The sequence below is a fragment of the Vombatus ursinus genome, unplaced genomic scaffold, assembly GCF_900497805.2.
Source record: "Vombatus ursinus unplaced genomic scaffold, bare-nosed wombat genome assembly UNPS02014893.1, whole genome shotgun sequence".
In the NCBI taxonomy this organism is placed as follows: Eukaryota; Metazoa; Chordata; class Mammalia; order Diprotodontia; family Vombatidae; genus Vombatus; species Vombatus ursinus.
Genome location: NW_020954671.1, coordinates 3,052,340 through 3,070,113, shown reverse-complemented (window position 1 = coordinate 3,070,113; position 17,774 = coordinate 3,052,340). Strand labels below are relative to the sequence as shown.

The 17,774-nt window shown below is 38.6% G+C and overlaps 2 protein-coding genes across 6 annotated transcripts in view; one reads left to right on the top strand and one right to left on the bottom strand.

Annotated features, from left to right (window-relative positions):
• The window catches only part of KIAA0586 (KIAA0586 ortholog), a 117,916-nt gene extending 115,132 nt beyond the window's left edge, over window positions 1-2,784 (bottom strand). For 3 of the 4 annotated variants that reach the window (XM_027842903.1, XM_027842905.1, XM_027842904.1), the window contains exons 1-2: window positions 2,686-2,784; window positions 1,390-1,654 (exon numbers count right to left, since the gene is read on the bottom strand). In XM_027842903.1, coding sequence (XP_027698704.1) covers window positions 1,390-1,636 — 247 coding nt within the window. In that variant the 5' untranslated portion in view covers window positions 1,637-1,654; window positions 2,686-2,784. The remainder of the gene's footprint in view (window positions 1-1,389; window positions 1,655-2,685) is intronic. The other variant, XM_027842906.1, reaches the window with a different exon arrangement.
• A 617-nt stretch (window positions 2,785-3,401) lies between these two features.
• TIMM9 (translocase of inner mitochondrial membrane 9) lies at window positions 3,402-17,773 on the top strand. Of its 2 annotated transcripts, none has more exons than XM_027842899.1 (4): window positions 3,402-3,517; window positions 15,614-15,678; window positions 16,203-16,298; window positions 17,355-17,773. In XM_027842899.1, exons 2-4 carry the CDS (start codon window positions 15,640-15,642, stop codon window positions 17,487-17,489), a joined length of 270 nt encoding a protein of 89 aa, XP_027698700.1. In that variant the 5' UTR covers window positions 3,402-3,517; window positions 15,614-15,639; the 3' UTR covers window positions 17,490-17,773. The 2 variants fall into 2 exon arrangements, with proteins under 2 accessions (XP_027698700.1, XP_027698702.1); XM_027842901.1 differs by lacking the exon at window positions 3,402-3,517 and adding an exon at window positions 13,827-14,070.
• The last annotated feature ends 1 nt before the right edge of the window (window position 17,774 follows it).

Sequence of the window (17,774 nt, the reverse complement as noted above, 5' to 3'; positions counted from 1 at the left end):
ATCAGAGGTGTCAAACATGCAGTCACATTACTCCCAAACGCAGCTAAAATAGATTAAACTGTAATTGGGGATATTTAACAAAATAAATAAAAGTACAATAAAATACAGGTAATATTACATTTTTAAACTAAGTCAACATGCAGCCTAAAGGGATCCTTATGTATGAATTGCTGTTCACTCATGTCTAACTCTTCGTGACCCCACATGGGGTTTCCTGGCAAAGATAACCAGTAGATTAAGGTAAACAGAAGTTAAGTCACTCACCCAACCTCACACAGCTAGTGAGTGTCTAAAGCTGGACTTAAATTCGTCTTCCTGAATCCAGGCCCTGGACTCTATCCGTTGAGCTACCTAGCTACCTACTATGTACAGATTAGTGGCCACCACTTCTTTTTGAGTTTGACACCACTGATTTATACTAAGCTAAAGTGACAAAGTGACAGAAAATTGCTGTGGCCAAAATCGTTGCTAAACTTCTTGTAATGAGACTTTCCAAACTTAGTAAGGCTGGTCCTCACATGACAGACTTAGATGCATTAAAGATTCTGTATGGCACAATCACACCACAATGGTATAGAGGAAAGAACCCTAACTCAGGAGTCAGATGTGACTCTTGCCCTCATTTACCACCTCTGTGACACTGGGCAAATCCCATAGCTTCCCTGGGCCTCAATTTCCTCATCTGGAAAATGAAAGGGTTGACCTAAACAGCCTCTGAGAATCCATACAGTTACAGAGCTGAAACTCATAAATCTACAGGGTATATTTCAATATATGAATGATAAAAGCTTTGCACGTTCAAAAAATGCCTGACATAATGGGAATTGTGCAAAATGCAGAATTTAGTACTGTACATAGGCAACAGTATTACAAAGGCATTCAATGTCTTTCCATTGTTCTTAACAATAGTGTTTCTACTAAGAATAAAACAAATTTTGCAGCTTATACTTTTTTGTTTTTGCTTTTTTTTGGTACGGCAATCAGGTTTAAGTGCCTTGCCCAGGGTCACACAGCTAGTAAGTGTCATGTGTCTGAGTTCGAATTTGAACTCAGTTCCTCCTGAGTGCAAGGCCGGAGCTTATCCACTGCAACACCTAGCTGTCCCAGCTTATACTTTTAAAAAAAGTAGACCACATATCTTTACCAAGCACCTAATCTGTGCAAAGCAATGGTTTGTCCCATATACTACGAAGAGTAAAACAGCAAAAAGAGAAATCTTTATATTTCCATTGTCACCCCGCCCAAAAAAAGAAAGAGAATTTAAAACATACTCATTGGAGTTTTAAAAATTTTCTATGGAAAGTAACTTTAACTTTTTAAACATAAATACTAAACAAAGTAATAAAAATTATTATTAATCACAAAAAGTAAACACAGGTAAGCTCATACCACTGGATATTCCATTCAAATCAGCAGGACTTGGCTTATTTGCTGACAAAGCAAGAGGAATGTATACTGATTCATTTTTAGGTAACATCAAATCATTAACAGGATTGGGGGCAACCATTTCACGTAACATCTTCACTGGTATTTTAACACTTTTCTGCTCTTCAGGGTGAAATCCCTTGGGGTGAAGAAGATTGCTGCTAATAAGGTGAGCCCCATTCTTATTGAGAAAATGATCTTCTGTTTCCATTAAGTTTTCAAAACAAACCTTTCAAAACAAAGGGAGAAGAGGAGAGGATATAAATCAGTTTAAATTTCAAGATAATAAAAATTATTTCAGAGGTGAACTGTCAACATAATGCAGTGTGAACTACTACACACGGTACCTGGCACAAAAAGAATACTAATTGAGATGAACTGGTAATAAACTGGGACTTAAACTTGGGCAAAAACAATATTATATAACTCATTTATATAGTTTTTCAAGGCAGTTAGGTGGCTCAGTGGATAGAATGTCTGGCCTAAAGTCAGGAAGACTCATCTCCACGAGTTCAAATCTGGTCTCAGACAATAGCTGTGTGACCCTGGGCAAGTCAAAACTTAACCCTATTGGCCTTGGTTTCCCCATCTGTAAAATGAGCTGGAGAAGGAACTGGCAAACCACTCCAGTATCTTTGTCAAGAAAACCTCAAATGGAGTCATGAAGAGTCGGACATGACTGAATAACAACAAAAGTTCTTTTTCAAAGCACTTTAGACTATTATATCATTTGATCCTCCCAACAACCCTGGGAAGTCCGTACTATTATTATATATATCGCTCTTTTCCAAAGCACTTTAGACATATCATTTGATCCTTATAACAACACTGGGAAGTAGGTGCTATTATTATCCCATTCTACAGATGAGGAAACTGAGGCAGACAGCGATTAAAAGACTTTTCAAAGGTCTAATAAGCGTCTGAAGGTACATTTGAACTCAGGTCCTTCCTGACCCCAGGTCCAGCATGCTATGTATCCCGTGGGTCTCAAAGCAAGGAGAGCAGATTAGTACGAATCCTTACACATAAAAGACACAAAATTTGAAGCAGAAGCCCAAATGACGTCCCGACAGGGGCGGGACGGGAAAGGGCGGGGGGCGGGGGAGGGAGTAGCATAGTACAGATGCATCTACGGGTAAAAGCAAACTTAACCAATCCGTAGAGAGAGACGACTTCGCTTCCTCCCCCAAGGTGCAAGGCACGTTTGCCACACACTCACGGGCTCCGCTCCCCAAACCCGCCCGCGCCCCACCAATTTACCCTAGCAACAACTTCAGTTGCCCGCCAGCTTCCCTTTAAGCCTGAGTCCTTGCACAAGACGCATGCGCTCTCGCAACCCCCTCCATCGGTGTCCAACCAAAAGCAGGGGCCTTCGGGAGTGTTCGCTTATCCCTCACCCGCTGGAAACAAAAGCCGGCCATGAGAGTTCTGACAGCTGAGTAAAAAAACGGGCACAAATTTTGTTTGATTTTAACTTGTCCCGCCCCCATCCTGGCCAAAAAAAAATTTTTTTTAAATCACGTCCCTTCGTAAAGGTTACACTGCAAATGAAATGGAGATGGCGACCAGAAATTGAGCGCTCGAAAAGTTACCAGGAAACGCTACCCGTGATTACAATTAATTGTAACTCCCTAGACCGTTGCAATACGGTAAATATATCTTTTGACCAGTATCGGCAGATTCGCGCGTTGGTTAGCAATGAGTTCACGTATCCTCAGCACGGCATTAGAGCAGAAGAAGAAAAACAAAAACAAAAAACAATGAAATGATAAAATTTAAAAATCAAAAGCTTATGAAAGTGTTTGTTGAAAATTAAAAATAAATAAATTAGGGAAAAAACAATGAAATGCAAGAGCCGGAGAAGGAGCCAGGCTTCCTCGGCGGGAAGCCTCGGCTGGAACATGACGAATCGGCGACTGCAAGCAAACAGCGCTATTTGACAGACGGCCACCCCACGTGTTCTTGTTTCCTAGACCGCGGCGCCGGCCTGACTTGAGCTTGGAGCTGCCCGCGTGTCGCGGAGACTGAGACCAGGGACCCGATCTCAGCTGCGCAGCCAGGGGGCCGTGAGAGAGCGCGCGTGATCCAGCAGGTGCGGTTTCATTCCTCTTCCCCCGGGCTGCCCCTTCTTCCTCGGTCCGTCCCAGGCGGGGGTCGCCCGGAGCCTGGGAGCCCTGGCGGGCTTCCCGGAGCGCACGTGGGTCCGGGCGAAGGAGCGGAGCCTGCGGGGGAGGGGCGGCCCTTGGCCGGCCGGGCGATGGGGGGACCGGTGTACCCGAGACCCCTCTCCAGGCTCCAGCAGGCTGCGCTGTCTCTCTCCGGCTCTTGTCCAAACTTTTCTTCCGTGACCTTGGGGTCAATTGAGGACTCTTCCCTCCTTGACGAGGACGCCCTCTCCTCACCGCCCCGCCCCCTTGCACTTTGCTCCTTCTTAGGTTCCTGGTCTGGGACGTCCGGGGGCCACTGTCTGCCTATGGGGAGAACTGAACGCCCGAGAGGTTATGTGACTTGCCCAAGATCACTCAGTTTAGTAGGGGCCAGAGGCAGGATTAAACCTGGAGCCTCTAATTCAAAATCCGGTATTCCGATGAATTTCAAATCAGTTCTAGCAACAGGAATGATGCTAAACGCATCTATAAGGAAACAAAATATATGCAAAATTATGGAGAGGCCATAGCACTAACAAGCAGGGACACGGGAAAGGGAGGTAGCGCTTTTAAGGCAGAAATTCCAAGAGGTGAAGGTGAGGAAGGAAAGCCAAGATGGGAAATAAAGTAAGCTGTCGAAGGCGCAGAGGGAGAAAACTGAATGTCCCGTGTAAGGAGTGGCCAAGGGGCCAGTTGGTAGAACAGAGAATGTTGGCCATCAGGTTGTAAGGGGCTGTAAATGCCAAATAGGTTACTGTGTATTGTATCCTAGGAATGGTAAGGAACTACGGAAGTTTCTTGTGCTAGAAAGTGACAGGGACCTGCATGTTTGGAATATCTTTGGCAGCTTTGTGGAGAATGATTGGAAAAGAAATTAAATGGAGACTGCAAGGCCATTTAGGAGGCTATTGCAACAGTGTTGGTGAGATAAGCCTGCACTATTTCACAAATAGACAGAACGTGAGATGCAGGAGATGTTGAGACTTACAAAGATAGACAAAAGACGGTTTCCACTTTGAATGAGCTCACAGTCTAAGGGGGAAGATGACATGAAAACAACTGGGCAAATCAGCTATCCACAGGTTAAATGGAAAATAATTGTCGAAGGCATTAGAAGCAAGGGGGTTTGGGAAAGATTTCCTGTAGAAGGTGGGATTTTAACTGGAACTTGGAGAGAAGCCAGAAGGCCTTGATTAAAAAAAATTAAAAATAAAAAAGAGGGCATTCCAGGCATGGGGGACAGCCAGTTAAAATTAGAGGAGTTGGGAGATGGAGTGTCTTGTTCAAGGACCAGCAAAGAAGGCAGTGACACTGGGTCAAAGAATATTTGTTGGGGTCAAAAGTATAAGACTGGAAAGTTGTGCGGTGGAGTGGTTCCTAGGTATTGTACCTGGGTGAATGGAACAAAAGTGAGATTGGGGAAAAGAAAATGAATCTGTTTGGGACACTTTGGTGAATAATAATAGCTCACTCATAATAACTAACACCTATAGCCATCATAATTTCGCACAATTTGTCTTTATTTGATCCTCACAACAACTCTGGGAGTAAAGTACTACAGGTATTCTTATTGTCATTTTTCAGATGAAAAAGCTGAACCTCAGGGATGTTAAGTGCCATGTTCAGAGAGGTACCAAAGGCGTGATTCATGCTATGACTCTACTAACTCAAGCTGCTTCTCTCCATGTAGTGCTTTATCTGTATAGTTGGAAAGACTACCCATATTGATGAAGTCACAGATCTATTAAAGTTTACAAACAGTAAACATTTATTAAATGCCTACTATGTGCCAGGTACTGTGCTAGGTAATTAATCTGTGATTCAAGTACTATTGGCATCTTACAAATGAAGAAACTGCCGTACAATGACATTAATAACTTGCTTTTGAATACATAACAAATAACTGGCCATGACTAGAACCCAGGTCTCCTTACTATGATAGTCAATAAACATTTATTAAAACACCTACTGTGTGCCAAGCCCTGAGCTAGGTGCTGGCAATACAAAAATGAGTCCCTGCCCTCAGGGAGCTTGATATTCTATTAGGTTGCAACATGTGTCATATAAAATAGATCCAAAATGGTGGGTTGAGGCACTAACAGGCTGGGGTATCAGGAAAGGCCTCAAATAGGAGGGGACAACTAAAGTGAGCTTTGTAGAAAGCTAAAAATTCTGAGGTGCAAGTGAGAAGGGAATGCATTGGAGCCATGGGGAGACAAGAAAGCATAGGGACAAGAAGTGGAATGTTGTGTGTGGAGAACTGCAAGGTGGCCATTTTGGCTGGACTTTAGAGTTAGTGATGTGTATATAATAAGCTTGAAAAGGTAGCGAAGGACCAGATTCTAAAGGGCTTTAAATGCCAAATAGAAGAATTTGCATTTTATCCTAGTGAAGATAAAGAGCCCCTAGTCGCTTTCTGCTACACAACAGTGACTTTATAAGTTGTTATAAAATCCTTTGGGGTCATTTGGCATTTTGGCACTTAATACTACTAATTTGAAAAATAATCAATATTCTCTTGAAACTGAAAGTATGTTCTACTCTAAATGTTAAATAGATATATTTTTACAGACCAAACATCTACTTGAGGAGTCTGTTAATATTGAATTTTTGAATTAACAGTTTCACTAGTAAGAATTACTTGTTATCTTTTCACAATGGAACCATAGAAAGTATTGTTTTTTGCAGAGTAGGAAAGAGCCTCAGAAACCATCTCACTCCCTCATGTTGTAAGTGAAGAAACAGGGCCAGAGAGATGACTTGACTTTCTCAGAATTGCACAGTTGGTGTTAGAGGTGGGACCAGAGAGGAGGCTCATTGACTTGTTGCCCAGTTCTTTCCATTGCCCCGAAGTTGCATATGCTAACCTTAAAAACAATTGTTTCACAACACTGGTGGCAGTATTATCAGCTTTCAGAGGTTAAAGCTAAAATCTTTTTTCCTTGAGGGTAGAACTAAGGTATTCCTTTTCCTCTGCCTAGCACATAGTGATAAGGGAGAATGACTAGATTTGTGATTTCACTGACGTAGGAAACTCCCTCTGTCCAATACAATTTGGTACCTTTAGTTGCCAAAAGCACTGAAAGGTTAAGTGACTTTGCCTGAGGTCCCACAGGATATGTCAGAAGTGGGACTTGAACCTAGATCTTCCAGGTTTCAAGTATAGCAGATATTAGTTGAATAAAAGGAATAAGTTAACTGTGAGAAAAGCCTCAATTGTTCTTATAACCAAACATGGGTGGTGTGCCTACCATAATTGTGGATGATCATTGGCCATTAGATGTGACATGGCAATAAAAGTATCACAGGAAAGGATTTTGACAAACTAGTAAAGTGTATTTATGAGCAAGAGATATCTTGAACACATTTGCAGATTTAATGTAATATATATTTATTAATGTTTGGGAGATAAAGTATACTAAGGAAACAATCCATATTAAATGGAGAAAATTCATAGCTGCATCTTATTTCAAAACCACATGGGGGCACTACATGATTGTCCATTTTCTTACAATTCAGCATGTTGGGCTTTCATTGTATTTTCTATTAGTTGGCAGGAGGAAAATGCAGCATTACAAACCTCTGAAATGCATTAAAATTGTTCAAATATATTAAATGTAGCTTTCATAACAACTATCTAATTATTCTGTCAGAAAAATTAACAAATTCTAACCTAATCCTTAAGGAATACAAGAAAATGAAATTGTAAACAGGTTTTGGAACTTAGGTTAGTTGATCAGATTAAGTTGCTTTCACATTAAAAGAAAAAATAGCAAGGAAACCAGACCTGCTCTTGGTTTGGGGTGCAATTGAGAACTTGAAAAGCTTAGTTCCCCAGATGACCTACTGTACTACAGTGAACGTACTGTATTTGTTTAACAATTCTAAAGACTGAAAATCTAGTAGTTAAACCTTTGTACTTTCATCTGGTGCCCTTTTGTTAAAAGTTCCTTGATGCTTGTGTCATTGACCTTATTTAAGCTTATAAAAAAAAAAAAAGATTTCCACAAAAAAAGGGATTTCAATCAATGATTATTTCCAGAAAAGTAGCCCTTCCAGTTCTTAGAGCTATATGAGTTGGTTTTAGAGAGGAAAGCCAAATGTATTCCAGGTGTAAGCCTCTGCTAACAATGTGGAATTGATTCATCCTATATTGTTAAATCCCCTAGAGACAACTCAAGTTAGGAAACTGTCTCACTTCATTTTAAGCTCATGTTATTGGAGTACTTGAAGAATGCTTTGCTTGTCAGTGGTAAGAGATGATCATGACCTACATGCAGTGTTTTAGCAGTCATGAAGATGTTCCTGCCTGGACTTGATTGTTCCTGGCTCTTTTCCACTAATGTGTAGAAAAGACGAGGAATATACATTTTTTTTTCAACTTGCTTATAATTTGGGTGACACAGCAATTGTTGTTTAGACTGTCAGGTAACTTGGTATAGGTACAAAAGCAGTGTTCGTGTTATTTGAGTCATCCATTGGTAGTGTTTTAGTGGAATGTATATAATAGCATCAATCATAGAAGATTCCAATCCTGGATATGCCACTTAAAAAGTTGGATGACTTCAGACAAGTAACTTTTCTTCTATGCTTCAGTTTCTTCGTGCATAACATTAAGATAATACTGTATGAATGAAAATGAAGATAATACCGACCTATATATATTAGGTTGTTGTGAGGTACAAATAAGCTACTGTACAAAAAGTTTGATAAACTCCATAACTATATCAGTGTCACCTATCATTATTATTAAGTATCCAGAAATGGTGGGCTTCACTTTTTGGAATTTTCCCGTTTGCATTCATTTTAGTTTAGTGAAATGTATTTTAGCGCTACAAAATAAAGTATTTCATTACTTGCATGGATCTGTAATATCATTAGTATGGATTCTGCCTTCACAGTTATAGCTTATCCATGGCTTCTTATCCTGCTTAAGTTATGTCCTTATTTTCCCATATGTCTTCTAAAGAGGACATACCTTCGAGTCTTTTTTAACATTCCATGGGAACTAATGCAGCGTGCTTGATGTCCATCTTTGTATCCACTGCTGCCATTATATAATTAGCCCACCTCCTTTTTCAGTCATGCATTCTTTGTATGATCTCTTATGCAGCTTCTCACAGACATTTGATGTCTACTTTGGGCCATCTTATGATTTTGATTCTTAATAGATTGTGGTATTTAATGAATCAAAGCCATAGGGAATACCCAGAACAGTTGTGTCAAACTGAAATAGAAAGGGATCCCTACTGACTGCAAATTGACTTTGAAAATCACAAATTAACATTATGTTCTATTGTATTTTATTTTGTTAAACATTTCCCAATTATGTTTTTAGTGCCCTGGCCACAAATTTTGACACCTCTACACTAGAATATTTCATCATTACATTTAAGGAGCTGTGATTTTGTTATTGTAATAAACCTTAGGTAATTGCTTGAGGCTCAAAAAGGTTAAGTAATTTGTCCATGGCTAGTGGATGGGATTTGAGATTTGAGTCTTTTGATTCAGTTTGAGTCTTTCTGACTTCAAGTCTAGAATACCATCTAGTAAGTCACACTGCCTAGGAGGGCTAACCACATAAGCTTTAAACTTAAAACGGCACTAAGATTTATGAGAAACCCTCTACTAAGAGAATAATAGTATTTAAAAGATGAGTTTCTATGTCATGAAAAGCTTATAGTTGTGGGAAACACTTGTCAATTTTCCAAATGTAGTCTAACCTCCCCTTTCTCATTATCCATCACTAGTCATCATTGGCGCATTATCCATCTGTGGTGTCCAGGACAGATATGATGAACTAATGATGCACTGCTTATCCAATTTCAGAAGATAGGCAAATAAGCTAATAAGAATCTTGTTCTCGATTTTAATGGCATATGATTATAGTAGTTTCTGATCATCTTTGTTGTTTCTTTTCTTTTGTGAATTCACCTTGTTTGTTTTTTATTTTGATCTTGTGATTTTCCTTTCACTTTAATCACTTAGGTCAGGCCTGCACAACCCAGCCTGGGGCCTGAAAGAGAATGTTTTACTCTTACGTTTTTCTGTGGACCCACCCGAAATCCCTTGGCGAACCACAGGTTGTGCTGGCCTCAATTAGCTAATGGCTTATTGGTTTTGTTAGGCCTTTTTAAAGCTCTTAGTTTTATATAAGTTCATTAGTCCTTTTGTTTTCAAGATTTTCTATTTCTTCCTAGTTTTTTTTGTCTGCATTTACTTTATTTTTTAACAATATCTTGTTTTTTCCCCAATTACATGTAAAAATAATTTTTAACATTCTTTTACCCCAATAACCCTGTGAGATAGGTGCTATGATTATTCCCATTTTACAGTTGAGGAGACTGAAGCAAACAAGTGATTTGCTTAAGGTCACACAGCTAGCAGGCATATGGGGCAGGATTTGAACTCAGGTCTTCCCAAACTTCAGGTCCTATGCTTTATCCACAGCACCATCTGAATCCCTAAATGTTGATTCTTATGTACAGAAAACCGTTAGGTTTTTCTTTAAATCCATTCTATCATTCTGTTTCTAATTGAAGATTATATAGCCAGAAGGGACTTCAGAGACCATCTAATCCAGTCCAGCTGCTTAAGTGAGGAAACTGAAGACAAGGCAAGTGTTACAAGGTTACACAGGCAGGAAACATCACCAGGAAGATTTGAACCCAGGTTCCCTGATTCCAGAGTCAGTGTTCTCTCTACTTTACCATGCTGATTCTGCACTATTAGGGAATTTAATCTGTTGAAATTCAGGTTGGTGCTTTTCAAGTTTGCTTTTTACCCATTAAAATATGTGTATGGTTTGCATTTCCTGCTCTTTTTAAGTTAGCATTTCATTTTATCAGATGATTTCATTAACACTAAATTTAGCCTGATCTCCAGCCCCTGAAATTCTTTCTGTTACCTTGACCACCAATCCCAAATTTCTTGAGTTTACTTTTTATATTATTCTCTTTTGTTCATTTTACTCTTTCCTTTCCCAGCTCAGATAATTCTCCCTATCACCATCTTAATTTTTTTGGGGGGGAGGTAACATTAATTTGTATTGTCCCTTTCCAAGAAGTTTTATTTTCCTTCTGTCTGTTTTCTGGGTCCTTTTTCCTTCTAGGATACCTTTATGTTCCATTCCCAGGAGTATTAATTTTTGCTGGAGGATATAATGGCAAGTATTAAGGAAGTGGTCAGACCTGATGTTTGTCATTTTTTTCCTTAATCATCCGTTTAGATGCCATGCCAGCCTGTATGGACCAAGCCAGATACCCTAGATAGTAACTACAGTAAAGGAAAAAAGAATGTACAGTAATGTTTTGTGTCATCCAGTGCAAGTGAGAAGAAGTAGAAAAGAGTAGTGGTAGTTGATGATTTCCTACTCAGAGGTAACTCAGGCAACTACTTGTTTACTTCTAAAAAAAGATATCTTCTATATTCCCAGGCCATAGCAGAACCTGAGGACAAAACTCCAAGAAAAAAGTCAGTAGTGAAACCCATGACCTAAAATGACTATGCAGAAATGTCCAAATATTCAAAAGCAGAATAAATTAGCAGTCCTAATTCAAGGAGACAAAATTATCTTGGTAGATATCACTGAAACTTAGTGGAATCAAACCCATGACTGATGTATACGACGCTAGAAAAATATATCTTGTTCAAAAGAAACAGGATAAGAAAGGGAAGTAGGGGGGTTTGGGGAGAGTGGGATGGAAGCATGATATATTTAGATATTTTGTAGAAGAAAATTGAGGTAATATAGTGGAGTACTGTGGTAGAGCACATCTGGGTGAAGATAGTGAAGGGAAAAAAAACCATGATTTTTATCAGTGTTTACTATAGGCCACCTGGACAGGAAGAGCAAATGGATGAGGATTTAAGTAACTCGATTCCATGCTTGTCACAGAAACATGATAGAGTAACGATGGGGGACTTTAACTATCTTGATGTCTGCTGGGATCATCTCTCTCAGACAAAAACAAAGCAGCTTTGATTTTGCCTTAGTGGTCATTTCCTTTTCTAAAGGTAGAGAAGGAAACACGGGGAAATTCTCTTTGGGATCTGATTTTTAAAAAAAAAAGAAGAAATTGGTTGCTAGGGTTTGAAATCATAGTCATCTTAGGAGAGAGTGATTAATAATCTTCTTAGTGTTAGTGAGATGAGGAGAGAAGAGCGAGTCACAGTCTTACATGCATCCTAAATTTTGGGGAGAGCATGTGTTGTAGGATTCAGTTGAAGGATAGATGAGATTCCAAGAACTGAAATTCAGCCAGGGAGGTTAAACTTGAAGAATAAAATTCTGATACCATACAGGCAAACACTTCTGATGAAGAGGAGCAGTAAAAGTTATCTAGAGGGAGTGACATGGGTGGGAAAAACTAAGAGCAGCTAAAAAGTTGTAGGAGTGGGGTTAAGCTATATGGGGAAGGGGGGAGTTAAAGAAAAGATAGGCCAGGGGATGACAAGACAATAATTGATCGTGGAGACTAGGGGAGAGCCACTCAGTTCTTATTTTACTTCTGTTTTCTCTGCCAAGGAAAATGGCCTTTGCCCTAGAAAGGACAGAAAAAAATAGCTAACAATAGTAATCATAGGTGTGTGTGGGTGTGGTGGTATGTTGAGGCTCACAAAGTGCTTTACGAGTATTATTTGATCCTCACAATAACCTTGGGTGGTAGGTGCTATTATTATCCTCATTTTGCAGATGAGGAAACTTGAGACAGAAGTTAAGTGACTTGCCCAAAGTCACACAGCTTTTTAGTGTCAGAGTCTGAATTTGAACAAGAGAAATAGATGTTCCAGGTGGATTGGTTCTGTTTTGAGAGTTTGAAGAAGCAAAAGAGAAAGGAGGATAAAAGAAGGAAGAAGGGCATATATATAACTTTATTTCTCATAATTGGAGTGTGTAAGAAAAAGTACACAGACATGGAGGAAAGAGGTTGGGGTGAATAGCCATCAGATGAACCTCATTCTTGTCTGAAATGGACAAAAGAGGGTTGAACACACGACACAGTTTAATTCAGAAATACATCAAATGCAATAAGGAAGGAGTTATAGTACTACAAAGGGAATAATCCAAGCGAAACAAACTTCCTGATTCTGGAGGGGAGAGTAAAAGGAGGGGGAAAAGAAATAAATTAAAATCTAAGGGGAAGCCATACATTGCTTCTTTTGACAATTGAAGAATGAACAGACAAAATTGGTGTGTGTGTGTGTGTGTGTGTGTACATATGTATATTGTATTTATATTAACATTACATGATATAAGAAATAATTACAGAGATGATTTCAGAGAATTCTAGGAAATATATATTGATGCAGAGTGAAGGAGAAACAGAATCAAAGAAATAATTTATAGGATAGAAACATTGTAAAAAAAAAAAAAAACCAGCTTTGAAAGACAACTCCGATCAATGTAGTGTACAGTGATGTCCCCAGACACGTGATGAAGCATGTTGCCCATCTCCTGACAGGTGACAGAAGATGCAGTCATACATTTTCAGGCATGGTCACTGTGTAGATCATTTTTTTTTTTAAACTAAACTATTTCTTACAGGGTTTTTTTTCTTTTTAGTTGGGGTGGGAGGTTAGGAGAAAGGGGGAGTTAACCATAGTAATACTTCCCAAAAGACTATTGTGACATTTTAAGTGCAGAAAGAAGCAGGGCATTTTTGAAAGTGATGACTAGAATTATTGGGTACCTTTTTTTTTTAAAGCAAATAATATAGGGGCAGCTAAGTGGCTCAGTGAATAGAGCTCTGGCCTTGGAATCAGGAAGACCTGAGTTCAAATCCAGCCTCAGACACTTGACACTTACTAGCTGTGTGACGCTGGGCAAGTCACTTAACTCCAATTGCCTCACCAAAAAAAAAGCAAACAACATGAATTGATTTGCCATTTCATATAAAATCCTCTTTGTGTGTTCTGCTGGAAATGTCTTTTAGTTCTTAAGTTCAAAACATAATCTCTACCCCACCCCCAAAAAGATAAATTACCACTCCAGAAAGTCAGGGGTGGGGGGAGGCAATTTGGCAGCGTTGTGGAAGATGGATTTCATTGGAGAGGGGAGAGACAGTAATTCAGGGGCAACAATTGTGAGGTAATGAGAGCCTGAAATTGGGTGATTGTATTATAGTAGAGAGAGGGCCAAATACAACTGGCCTTGAGGAGGTGAGATTGGTTAAGAGCTGGTCTTCTAGCACAGGCTATATGACTACTGATGTTATGGTGAGGGTTCTTTTTTGTGTAGGGTTTCGACACAATTCAATAAGCACAAAGATTAAAAACCTCCTCGAAGCAGGCGATAACCTCTAAAGTGCCTTCAGACTGTAAAATTCTTGGATTTTGTAAAGGACGGTGCTTTTTGGCCTTATTTAACGAATCATGAAGAGGAGATGGCTGAAGGGGAAAGGAAAAGAAAGTTGTTAAACCAGGATGGGAAGAGGAGTAGATCCTGTGGAAAGTGGTAAAGTTTAACATCAGTTGACTCCTATACCACAGGATCCAGGTTAGTGTTCTGGTAGCCCTTAATTACTTTTTTTAAAAAGTGCTCAAAATGTTTTATATCAAGCTAATGTTGTTGTTGTTCATGATTTAACAGTCGTGTCCAACTCTGGGTCCCATGAACTATAGAGTACCAATACCATCCATGGGGTTTTCTTGGCAAAGATACTGGAGTGGTTTGCCATTTCCTTCTCCAGTTCATTTGACAGATGAGGAAACTGAGGTCAAGCGACTTGCCCAGGTTAATACAGCTAGTAAGTGTCTGAGGCCAGATTTGAAGTCAGGTCTTCCTGGCACCAGACCCAGCACTTTATCTGCTGAGCCACTGAGCTGCTTCTGAAAGCTGCCTCTAAAAAGCTGACATTATGGGATTATCATTTAATTGGATTTTCACATGAAGTGTCTACTCTAAACTTCATGAAGGTTTCCAGAACCCCCAGTATTCATAAATACAGTATAATGATTTCTAGGAGGCTACATAGTACAGCAGAAAGAGCACTAGTTCTCTAGTCAGAGGAGCTTGGTTCTTCCCTAGGCCTTAGTTTCCTCATTTGTAAAATGACATCTTTGGACTACATTGTCTATTAGATCCCTTTCAGTTCTGTCTAGCTTTATGATCCTGTGAAATGTTATCAACTCAGACCAAGCGTAACTTTGTGGTTAAGAAAAAACCAAATAATCTAAAGAGGTTTTTTTGTTTGTTTGTTTGTTTGTTTTTGGTTAGGCAATTGGGGTTAAGTGACTTGCCCAGGGTCACACAGCTAGTAAGTGTCAAGTGTTTGGTCTGAGGCCAGATTTGAACTCAGGTCTGACTGACTTCAGGGCTGGTGCTCTATCCAGTGCACCACCTCATTGCCCCTTAAAGAGGTATTTTAACCCTGCTATTTTCTCCTTTTGCTTCTCTACAAATTATAGAGTTTAATTGAATTCTGTTTTCTCTGAATAGAAATTATGTGCATAGATTAGTTCCTGCAATTATCTTTTATTGGAAGGTAAGCTTTCTAGGGAAACTTTGGATTTTCAAGTTTAGAGTTCTTAGCAGAAGTGTGAGTATCGAATTGTGATAGTTTTTTTTTTGTTTTTTTGATACCTTTGAGCTTTCCTAGGGTTTAAACATTTCTTCCAAGAGACAGACCTAGATGTGGCTACCAAGGGGGCAGTCACATTGATTCCATTAATTCCAGAGATAAGTTTAAAAGTTAACAAAGATCTCAAAGCTTCCATAAACAATACATTTAATATTTTGTTATGAGAGTGGTTCCATAAATTAATACAGGAAAATGACAGGAATGAATGACTTCAGATAGTAAATTAGAAAAGTTTTGTAACACAACTACTAGCTTTAATGTCTTATATCCAACAAAAAAATACAGTCCCTAGTCTTAAGAAACTTAAGACCCAAGGAAGGAAACATAAGAACATAGAGACACAGTGAGATTTTTTTCAAACGTGTGAACCATTACTTTTCGGTTATAGCTGTTTTCAGTTCCATTTCATAAATGCATTCACTTATTTTTAGTTTAATTTTTTTTTTATTTTTAACACAGGTGACTGATCCACATATTAAAAGAATATGGCTGCACAAATATCAGAAACTGATCAGATTAAACAGGTGAGATTTGCTTAAAGAAAACTGGTTTTGAAAAATTAAAACTATACCACAAGATGCAAACTTAGCCAAAAGTTTCCTCAACCAGTTGTTCCAAATTTCATTTCAAAAAGGAGGATAATCAAGTAACAGGAATGTGAGGAAAATGCTTTTTTTTTTTTTTTTTTTTTTTTTTGCAAACAATCAGGAAAAAATAAAACCAAAACATATCAAAATTTGAGCTGTAACTTACATATTAAAATTAAAACTGTAACTGTTTATTTAGTGGGAAGGTTATAGCTACTTCAATAGAAAATTCTCATTTTTCACTTTTGTTTTTATTTGTACATTTTGCAGGATTGATGGAATTTTTAAAAGAAATTTATTTTCCATTTTATGTGGTTCTGTGCCTGATTACTATACATATGCACATCATTCACTCTAGTTTCTAGGTATGTTTGGTTGAAAAATAACTTCTAGTAACAGGTTAATCTCAGAGTTAAGGCAGCAAGAAAAAAAAAATAATTTGACTTTGAATTTGTTCACAGTTTAAAGAATTTCTTGGAACTTACAATAAACTCACAGAAACTTGTTTTCTGGATTGTGTTAAAGACTTCACAACAAGAGAGGTCAAACCAGAAGAGGTATGTAACTTTTTCCACTAACATTTGCCCTAATTTTCTATAAAGAAACAAAATAGAAAAGCCCCTTAGTGTATTCTTTTGATGATGTTTCTGAAACATGTAGGACTGAGTTTTGAATCATGGCCTTTTGTATGCCATTGCTATGAGAGTTTTGGGTAGTCTTCTCATTTAATTTGATACTGCTGCTGCCAGTTTAATGAGGCGTCATTCACATGTTAACTGAGGCAAACTTGTCAGAAAAGATATTTGTCCTATCAATTTTTATTTTTGTTTTATTTTTACTTTTTGGTGAGGCATTCGGGGTTAAGTGACTTGCCCGGAGTCACACAGCTAGTACATGTCAAGTGTTTGGTCTGAGGCCGGATTTGAATTCGGGTCCTCCTGACTCCAAGGCTGGAGCTCTATCCACTGCACCATGTAGCTGCCCGGTGTCCTATCAGTTCTTAGGGTCTGTCTTAGTAGTCCCCAGCAAAGACTCATCCCTTTTCAGCAAAGATAACTAAACCGAAGAAACTTGACATAGCCCCTCTGATTGATTTGGAAACAGCCTAGCTTGAACTTAGTGTTAACATATTGCATAGTTAGACAATGGACCCCATCACATTTTTTTTTCCTTTTGATTTTCCAATTTAAAATTTCACTTAGGCACAAAGTGTTATAAGCCTCTTTCCATTACAAGCTATTGCTTAGCATTCATGTTTTATTCCACATTTTTCAGGAAAGTTAAACATCACTGTTTGGGGGGGTTTTTTTAGTAATCATCCACTATGATGATTCTCCCTGCACGGCTGTAAATGAATTATATTTGAGGTGTTAGAATCAGTTTTTTCCATAAAAAGGAACATCTATTTTTGCTGCTGTTCCTATCTTTTTAAAAAATTAGAGAAATGGATCTACCAATAAAAGTAACACAAAAGAACTTGGACTGTCCATTTGCTAATTTGATGTAATTTGCTCTAAAAGCAAAATCTTAGTACAACTGTGTTTTTGGAATACATCAATTTTAAAATAAAATTCACTGACATCTCTCTTAATGCCTTCGTCCCTTTTTTCTAGTCTACCTGCTCAGAACACTGCCTACAAAAATATTTAAAAATGACACAAAGAATATCCTTGAGATTTCAAGAGTATCATATTCAACAGAATGAAGCTCTGGCTGCCAAAGCAGGACTCCTTGGCCAACCACGATAGAAAAGTGTTTATGGATGGACCTTTCCATAAAGCAGTGCCAAAAGTTGTTGCATTGGAAGTGGCAGTTCTTTTGATCTTAAACTGTTGTGGATATTTTCACCATGTCAATGATTGTGAGCATTTGGCAAGTGGAAACCATTGGAGAAACAAATGTGCTTCTTACCAGGAATAAGCAAAGTACAAGATCTTGTCTTATTGTGCAATGAAAATATTAAGATGCAGTGGGGCCTTAAAATTCAACAGCTTGGCCACTTGATTAGCAAAATAAACCATTGTTTCTTCAAT